Source organism: Coenobita brevimanus, chromosome 28 (assembly GCF_032717465.1).
Source record: "Coenobita brevimanus isolate Jiangsu-jjx chromosome 28, ASM3271746v2, whole genome shotgun sequence".
Lineage (NCBI taxonomy): Eukaryota > Metazoa > Arthropoda > Malacostraca > Decapoda > Coenobitidae > Coenobita > Coenobita brevimanus.
This window is the reverse complement of record NC_136981.1, coordinates 29417356-29426785: the sequence shown is the minus strand read 5'-3', so window position 1 is coordinate 29426785 and position 9430 is coordinate 29417356. Positions and strand designations below refer to the sequence as shown.

Below are 9430 nucleotides of genomic sequence, written 5' to 3'. Positions count from 1 at the left end.
AACTGAGCAAGGAGGAAGGGCCAGCAAGATAGAAGAGGGGAGTGGAAGAGGAGACACTCATAAAGTTGGATGGATATGGTAAGGGGGTCAAGAGACACACGCTCACGACACAAGGAAAGGTACAAAGAAGACTACAACGAACGATGCAGAGGAATGAAGAGAGAGAATACATAAAACAGGAAAGAGAAGGAAAGGAAAATATCCTAAGAAGACAAAGAAAAAGGAAATGAATGAGGGGACGTTAGGTATGAGAGGAAGTAAAGGACAGATGAGAAGAGGGGCAACGAGGGAGTATGCGAAACGGAGGAAACAAGGAAAATACTGTACAGATGGTGCGAGAGGTGAATAAGGAAGGATGCGGAAAAAAATAAAATAGACAGGGGAAATACAAACACTGAAGGTGAAGGGATTGGGGAGGATCGCAATTGGAAGGTAGTACTGGAAAGAAAAAAAAAACTTCAGAGAGGTTAATTTTAAGTCTTTATGCCCTTAAAAATGGGAGGGAGGAGAAGGAGGTACTAGAGAGAGAGAGAGAGAGAGAGAGAGAGAGAGGACGTAGCGCAAAACAACAGTTGAGTAAGATACTGTACATAAGTGACAAGGAAGAAAATTGTGAAGGAGGTGGGTGCGTACGGTAGCGCAGAATATAGGAGGGAAAGAAAGCACAAAGGAAAAGGAAGATGTGGAATGTGGTACAGTCATGAGCCAATATTCTAACAGTATTGTGTCTTACCGTCTATATTCCTCATTTGTGTTGTGTCTTACCGTCTATATTCCTCATTTGTGTTGTGTCTTACCGTCTATATTCCTCATTTGTGTTGTGTCTTACCGTCTATATTCCTCATTTGTGTTGTGTCTTGCCGACTATATTCCTCATTTGTGGTGTGTCTTACTGTCTATATTCCTCATCTGCGTTGTACCTTACCGTCTATATTCCTCATTTGTGTTGTGTCATACCGTCTACATTCCTCATTCCTTCTCAAAATACAGACTCTCCTAGCTTCCCTTACTTTTGTTGTATGTTTCCTAATGATGTCACTTAATATGTAGCTCATATAACATCTTCCACAACCACAGGCTACGGAGAAGTGTCGGCGAAATTTTGCTCATGCTATGCACAATTTAAGCTCATCTCTGTACAAGGAAAGTTCAGTGAGCCAGGAAGAGTGTTGGAGAGGGAGCGGCCACAACGTAGAGAAAACGTGAGAATAAGGTACAATTTTTTTTTTTTTTTTTTTTTTTTTTTATGTGTCCGACTCTGGGCAAAGGCTCCAGGGCCTATATCTCGGGGGCAGTAGCCTATCCCAAGGCCCAGTAGTCCTCCTACACCTCCACATGTCACCACTTCGGCGCTAACACCCACCGTCCATATTGAATACATGCTAGGGCTGTCTCATACAGGACTGGTGTATTGGTATTAGCGGGGGTACTTTTTATGACATGTCGGCGGGTCATCTGGTAGATCAGGAAAGTCTGCTTCTATGAAATTCAAATCCTTAAACTGTTCCCTGCCCCAGCCGGGATTCGAACCTGGGTCCATCAGGACTGCAGGCCGCCTCTCTACTCATAACAACGAAGACTGATGGAAGAGAAGTGTGCCAAAAAGAAAACAATATAAAGTATATGGGTATGCAAAGAGAGAGGATGAGAGGGATGGAGGAGGGAGCTGTACAAAGAGAGAAAAAGAGAAGGAAAGTATAAATGACGAGGAGCAGGGTGAAGAGGAAGGGGAGATCGGGTAGAGAAAGAGAGAGAAGAAAACTATAAAGAGAGAAGAAGGTGGAGCGAGGGAGGGGGCGTAGTGTAAAGAATAGGAGGGAAGGAGAGGACTAAGCGAGAAGAAGAATGGGTAGGGGGAGGGAACCTATCATATAAAAAAGGTAGATGGAAAATATAACCAGCAAGGAAGAAAGAAAAAGGGGCAATGCATGTAACATAATGAAAAAAAAAAAAAAAAAGACCACGAAAGTCTAAGTACAGAAGGGGAAAGAGGTGAAGGGGTAAAAGCGAGAGAGAGAGAGAGAGAGAGAGAGAGTACGTTAACAAAGATAGATGCAGGAGCTTTAGTGTCCTCATATGGCTGTTCGCTGAAGTCTACAAGAGTGAACCTCATTTCTGAAAGTGACTGACGGTTAGGCAGGTTCCTATAAATAACTTTGTATCTGAAATGTACAAAACAAAATACCAAAGATTTTGGAAAATAGAAAGGGATATGAACTTGATAAGGGTGACTGGGGAAGAGGCAACATAAATATACAGACACATTGATGAATATAAAGTTATCCCCTTTAATTTGTTCAGGTAGGTGATATTTCATTATTACTGCAACCCAGTAAGACTCCTAGTCACGAAGAAGTGCAATGAGAAGGACGTACACCTATAGCATTGTCTTATTCATCCCTCAAGCAAGGTGAAATAACCTACAAAAGGGCGAAAATCTGGGCCAAGTAATGATGAAGAGAGTAGAGAGGATTGGCAATGAACACAGCAAGGAGGTGGGTGCTGTCTGGTGAGCCCGTTTACGTGGAAACCTGACGTAAAATCGAAAATGCTGATGATGCTGATGATGATGATGATGACGATAAGGAGGAGGAGGAGGAAGAAAGAGCTGCAATATAGTGATGATGATGATGATGATGATGATGATGATGATGATGATGATGCAAGAGAATGTTAAGGAACAATATAGTGATGATGATGATGATGATGATGATGATGATAATGAGGAGGAGGAGGAGGAGGAGGAGGAGGAGGAGGAGGGAGCTGGAATATAGTGATGATGATGATGATGATGAGGAGGAGGAGGAGGAGGAGGGAGCTGGAATATAGTGATGATGATGATGATGATGATGATGATGAGGAGGAGGAGGAGGAGGGAGCTGGAATATAGTGATGATGATGATGATGATGAGGAGGAGGAGGAGGAGGAGGAGGGAGCTGGAATATAGTGATGATGATGATGATGATGATGATGAGGAGGAGGAGGAGGAGGAGGAGGGAGCTGGAATATAGTGATGATGATGATGATGATGATGAGGAGGAGGAGGAGGAGGAGGAGGAGCAGGAGGAGGGAGCTGGAATATAGTGATGATAATGATGATGATGATGCAAGAGAATATTAAGGTACAATATAGTGATGATGATGATGATGATGAACAAGTGAAAGAACGTTAAGCTATAATAAACAGAATAAATCGCTAAGGAAAAGGTGTTACGAAGCCTCCTACAGTTGTTTCACCTTTTGTAGCTTATTTCACGTGGCTCAGTGGTAGAAAAACGCAATACTACTACAGTACTAATACTACTACCCTACATCTCCTCTATAGCACCTCCTTGTGACTATGGTGGTACCATTCTTAAGTGGCGGTTTGGGTGGGGCACCAACCTCTGTACAGTATTGCCACGTGTTCCATACCCACTATGTGAACGGCTCTGATATATGTAATAGGCATCACAATAAGATAAACACATAAGAATATAATGGTAACGTGTGTATTATAATATATGAAAGAACAGTAAACTAATTATGTTAAAATATTTATACGTCAATACAGAAACGTGGCATAAATATTTTACAGTGTTGCTTTAAAAAAAGTAGTCACTTTTATTGGCTGTTACCGTATTTCTGGGGTAGGTAATAACATCACAATTATGATTATAAGATAATGTGCAGGAATATAAGAAAAAATATGCCAATTTCTTAGTTTAAAAAATATATACATTAAAACCCTCGTGAGCGGCAACACTCACACACACCCAGCTCGACCTGGCCAGAGCTTCCTCTATCTCTTTCCTTTGTGTCCTTGACTCAGACAGGATGGCAGCTCAGCCAGCTCACTACTCGCTACATAGTCAAGGTAAAGAAATTGTCTTCAACGTAAGGCAGTATTTTCAGAAAGAGAAGGAGAATGGAGGAATTCTTGATGACATTTCGAAGGTTACCTGTCGGACCGCTGCAGCAACGAAAATCAGCGAAAGAACGGTTGAGAGAATGTGCAAAGATGCAAGAGATAATGAAGAAAATCAGTCTCCCAAGTTTATGTCGCCCAAGAAAAGGAAACGAGCAACACCCATTATGGATTTTTTTGATAACTTCAATGAAGGTGTGCTGTGCAGAACAGTTTTTAATTTTTATGAGAAGAAAGAAATCCCCACACTTGAAAAAATTCATGAGGAAATGAAGACTAACCTTTCCTATCCTGGCGGCCGTGAGAGTTTAAGAAAGGTTCTAAAGAAAATCGGTTTTAACTATGCAAATGTTGATGGACGGAAATTCTTAATGAAACGCAATGATGTAACTTATGCACGGTGCAAGTTCTTGAGAGAAATGAGGGCACTTAGAAGTTCGGACAAAAACATCATCTACTTAGACGAGACATGGATTAATCAGAACTACACGGTTTCCAAATGCTGGGTAGACAGCAATGCAGAAACGGCTATGGGAGTTAGGGTGCCCACAGGGAAAGGTGCCCGCTTGATTGTTCTGCATGCCGGAACAAAAAATGGATTCATTCCCGGAGCCGCCCTTGTTTTCCAGGCAAAAAATGTCGGCGATTATCATGATCAAATGAATGCCGACACCTTTGAAAATTGGTTTCAGACTCAACTGTTACCTAACATTCCTCCTTCTTCAATTATTGTGATGGATAATGCATCATATCACTCAAGGAATATACATAAGCCTCCAACTTCTGCAAGCAACAAAGCTACGATCAGAGAATGGCTGGAGAAGAAGGGTGTAACAGTGCCAGAAGGCCTTCTCAAGGCAGAACTCATGCACCTTGTGACTCGTCACATCGCAGATACAGATACCAACTTCGTGATTGACAAGACGGCCTCAGAGCACGGACATAGGGTTGTACGCCTACCCCCTTACCACTGCCAATATAACCCAATTGAACTGATTTGGGCACAGGTTAAAGGCTATGTGTCCAAAAGGAATACATTCAGGATTGCTGATTTGAAGCCACTCGTCCATGAATCGATTAACAACATTACAGCAGAGAACTGGAAGAATGCTGTGAGGCACGCAGAAAACCTACAAGATGATGATGCAAAGAGAGATGTGGTGATTGACCATTTCCTCAATTCTTTCATTGTCACCCTCACATCTTCTGATGAGGATTCATCGTAACTCATCTATGAGGAATAGAGGAATAGGCCTGTTTGGGGACACCTCTTTAAAAAAAAAACGCGCCAAGACTTTTACCTCCTGGGTGGTGTGGAAATAAAGTCAAATTTACAATATGTACATTATATCGTAAAAGAAAATAACCAAAATGTATCCTAAAATACCACAGACGAGAGAGAGAGAGAGAGAGAGAGAGAGAGAGAGAGAGAGAGAGAGAGAGAGAGAGAGGTGGAAGGCAGACCAGAGGCAGTGTTGAGTGCAGCTGAGTGAGAGATGGAGGAAGGGAGGGAACGAAGGAGGGAGAGAGTGATTGAATGAAAACAAATCATGGTGCCACAATAGTGAAGTCATCTGGCGCCATATGTAAAACAATAATATTTTAAAACATAATTAGATATAATAAAAACAAAATAAAGAAATGAAAGCACAAGTTTATAAGTCACTCATAAAAGAAACAAAATTCCCAAGGGTGAAGCACATCTCCCCCAGGAGAGAGAGAGAGAGAGAGAGAGAGAGAGAAGGCAGGCAAGGGGGAGTGTTGAGTGCATTGTCAAGCTGAGGGAAAGATGAAGGAAAGGGCGAGAATGATTTAATGAAAACAAATCAAGGCGCCTCAACACCGAGGTCGTCTGGCTCCATATGTAAAACAATAATATAATAAAAAACAAAATAAAGAAATGAAAGCACAAGTTTATAAGACACATAAAAGAAACAAAATTCCCTAGGGTGATGCACATCTACCCCCAGGAGAGAGAGAGAGAGAGAGAGAGAGAGAGAGAGAGAGAGAGGCATCGCGAGTATGGAAAACATGGCAACACTGTACAGAGGTTCGTGCCCCACCCAAACCGCCACTTTAGAATGGTACGACCATAGCATCATATTCGCTTGTAAATCCATTGTTACACCCACGCATTCAAGATGGAGAGATAGCAATTTTAGGCTCTCTGTCTCCCACTCGCTCTCAACAGTCCCAGTCTCTCCCAGTCATCTATCTGAACTGTCTCCCAGTCATCTCTCCTTGCAATCTCTCAGTCTCTCCAAATCAAATCTCCCATCAGTTCACGAATTGTCCCTCCCAACAGTCTCCCAGTCACCTCTGCCAACAGTCTCCTAATCAACTCTCACAACAGTCTCTCCCAGTCACCTCTCCAAGCAGTCTCAGTCTCTCCAAACTGATTCTCCTATGTCCCGGTCTCTCCCAGTCAACTCTCCAAACAGTCTAGCAATCTCTCTCAACAACCACAATCTCTCCCAATAATCTCCCTATCTCGCACATTCAAGTTTTCCAAGTCTCTCCCAACAATTTCAGTCTCTCCCAGTAGATGCAGCCTCCAAATTAACCCTAGTAAGTCGAAACTCTCCCCAAATCAACTCTCCCTACAGTCTCCCACAATCAACTCTCCACAGTCTTTCACAATGCGTTCTCTCTACTTCCTCCCATAGTCTCTTACCTGAACCATCCCCTTCCCCTTAGAATTTCACTAAATATCACCCTTCATGCCCTAAAACTTAAGTTTCCTAAATATATACGTCTTGATTTACGAGAAAAAAAAATGAAAGCAAAACACCCTGCTTCAACGTCACCTGGCCGCTGCTGTCGAGGGCCGTGGCGACTGGTGCAGCGGGTCTTGCGCTGGGTGTGCTCAATGTGCCGCCGCTTCAGGGACTGGGTCAGGGAAGGGCAAGCTTCCTCAAACCCACCTGCTTGCTCGACCCCACCCTTGACCCCACCTGCTTGCTCGACCCCACCTGCTTGCTCGACCCCACGTGCATGCTGGACCCTACCTGCATGCTGGACCCCATTCAATAGGCATACGTCAGCACCCACGTTTTTATCATCCAGAACCCCTCAAGCTTTGCTTTCGACATCATTCCCGGCCCCACCTACACATCCACCTTTTGGTATCGGACCTCGATCTTCTGTACTCATCGTGCCTCTCCTCCCATACTCTTCCACTTCTCCCACCCTATCCACCACTATCCCCACCATGGTATTATTTTACTTTAATCCCACCTGGTCGCTGGAAAATGTGACTTATCTCTATATGTCGGGTGTATTGAGTACATCATTTTCTTCTCAGTAAACATCCGTCGCAAATAAATACTTTCTGAGATATGTTATTTTTTTTTTATTATTTGAGATGAATGTCGCGCTATATTTGTTGGTGCGGGCACGTCCACTCGGTCTAAGTCGGCTGGACTCGAGTGTACTCGGCTGGTAATTTCGTATATGTGAGCTTTAAAAACAGCCAACCATGCATCGCAAAGGAAGAGGGACTTTTGAAACCAGCCAGTCACAACAGTCGTAAGTAAAACAAGCCAATCAGCTTGAAGTATTTGTGGGTGACGCAAGTACGCCCGAGATTTGAAAGTCAGTCACAGTCATGGCCTCCGGTGCTGAAGAACATGTTGTCGATTTCAAAGCTTGTATCGGGAATAAGACGGACTACTGGCAGGTTATCAAGGACTATCACAGTAATAACGAAACATCTATTGAACTACTAAGAAAACACGGAGTTTTGCCAAGGGCAGTGCAGTGTAAAGAGTGTGATTTGCCCTGCAAATATCGGGAAGACAGACATCAGTGGTACTGTGCCTGGTGGAAAAAAAAGTAGGAAAAGTAAGGGGAAGGTGCAGTGCAAATTCACCGTTTCAGATCTCTAGGTAAGCATTCCCCTAGGATCTGAACTCTAGGTAAGCATTCCCCTAGGATAGGTTAGGTTAGGTTAGGTTAATGTAATGGGGGGTCTGGGGGGCGAAGCCTCCCAGTTAGGAAACACGGCCAGGGCTGGGGGGCAAAGCCCCCCAGTTAGGAAACACGAACTCAAGGAGCTGAAAATTATATTTTTCCGAAGGATTTTAGTGTTTTTTGTTTCATTTGGATACCCTACCAGTTACAGTCGGAAATCACTCGATTTTCCGTGTTTCCCCCACCCAAAACCACGCTTTCCCACAGGTCCCCCATTATTCTTTCTCACGAATTTCAGAATGCAATGTTTTAGTGTTATTCATGTGATTCTGGTGGTCATTTTCAGTGAAAATTACTCGTTTTCGTTGTATTCCCCCAATAACCTTGGTACAGTGGGGGGGGGGGTTACGGAAAACGAGTGATTTGCGACAGAAATGACTATCAGATTCACATGAGAAACACTATAAAACATTGCATTCTGAAACTCTTGAGAAAATATGGCAGGGTGGGACTAAAGTAAAAATTTACCCCCGCCATGACACACTTCTTCCCGCCCATGAGAGCTAAGAATTATCTGTAGATTGCATAGGACGTCCCCAAGGAATTGGAGGAAGACCCGAGGCCTGCAGAGGACGACCCCAAGGAATTGGAGGAAGACTCGAGGCCTGCAGAGGACGACCCCAAGGAATTGAAAGGAGACCCGAGGCCTGCCGAGGTCGACCCCAAGGAATTGGAGGGAGACCCAAGGCCTGCCGAGGTCGACCCCAAGGTATTGGAGGGAGACCCGAGGCCTGCCGAGGTCGACCCCAAGTATTTGGAGGGAGACCCGAGGCCTGCGGAGGTCGACCCCAAGGAATTGGAGGGAGACCCGAGGCCTGCGAAGGTCGACCCCAAGGAATTGGAGGGAGACCTGAAGCCTACCGAGGTCGACCCCAAGGAATTGGAGGGAGACCCGAGGTCTGCAGAGGTCGACCTCAAGGAATTGGAGGGAGACCCGAGGCTTGCAGAGGTCGACCCCAAGGAATTGGAGGGAGACCTGAGGCCTGCCGATGTCGACCCCAAGGAATTGGAGGGAGACCTCTCGGCTACGGAGGAAAACTCCATGGGTGGACTGTAGGAAGACTCCAAAGAAGATAAGGGAGATTCCAAGAAGTCTCCCACATCGATATCCACATCTATCTGCCCCACCCCCACCTCCATCCCCACACCTGCATCCGCTTCGAAGCTCATAAAGTACCACACACAACATCACTATGTTCCCCCCACATCCAACCCCTTAGCACCCAAACCCCCCGCAACCAACCCCTCCAGTACCGGTATCATCCCCTGCGACGTCTACAGCTCTATGGCAGAATCCGTTTTCTCCTGTGGGATACGTCGACGGATAATTGCAAATGGGACGGGGGTGATTCGGGACGTGGTGGACCCTCCCATGCGGAAAGATAAGGGAATGTATGACTCGATGGCAAATATGGTTGGGGAAGTGAGTGTGGCGGTAGGTATGATGTTGGAAGGCGTGAGGAAAGGGATGCACCAACAGTTTAATGGGGTGACGAAAGGGGTGAGCCAACAGTACGAAGGGGTGAAGAAAGGGGTGATGTTGACCGTGG

The 9430-nt window shown here is 44.8% G+C and overlaps 1 protein-coding gene across 1 annotated transcript; it reads left to right on the top strand.

Moving 5' to 3' along the window:
- The first annotated feature begins 3817 nt into the window (after positions 1–3817).
- Positions 3818–5134, top strand: LOC145394772 (uncharacterized). The gene has a single exon (XM_080268551.1). The coding sequence runs from the start codon at positions 3818–3820 to the stop codon at positions 5132–5134; it is 1317 nt and encodes a 438-aa protein (XP_080124677.1).
- The last annotated feature ends 4296 nt before the right edge of the window (positions 5135–9430 follow it).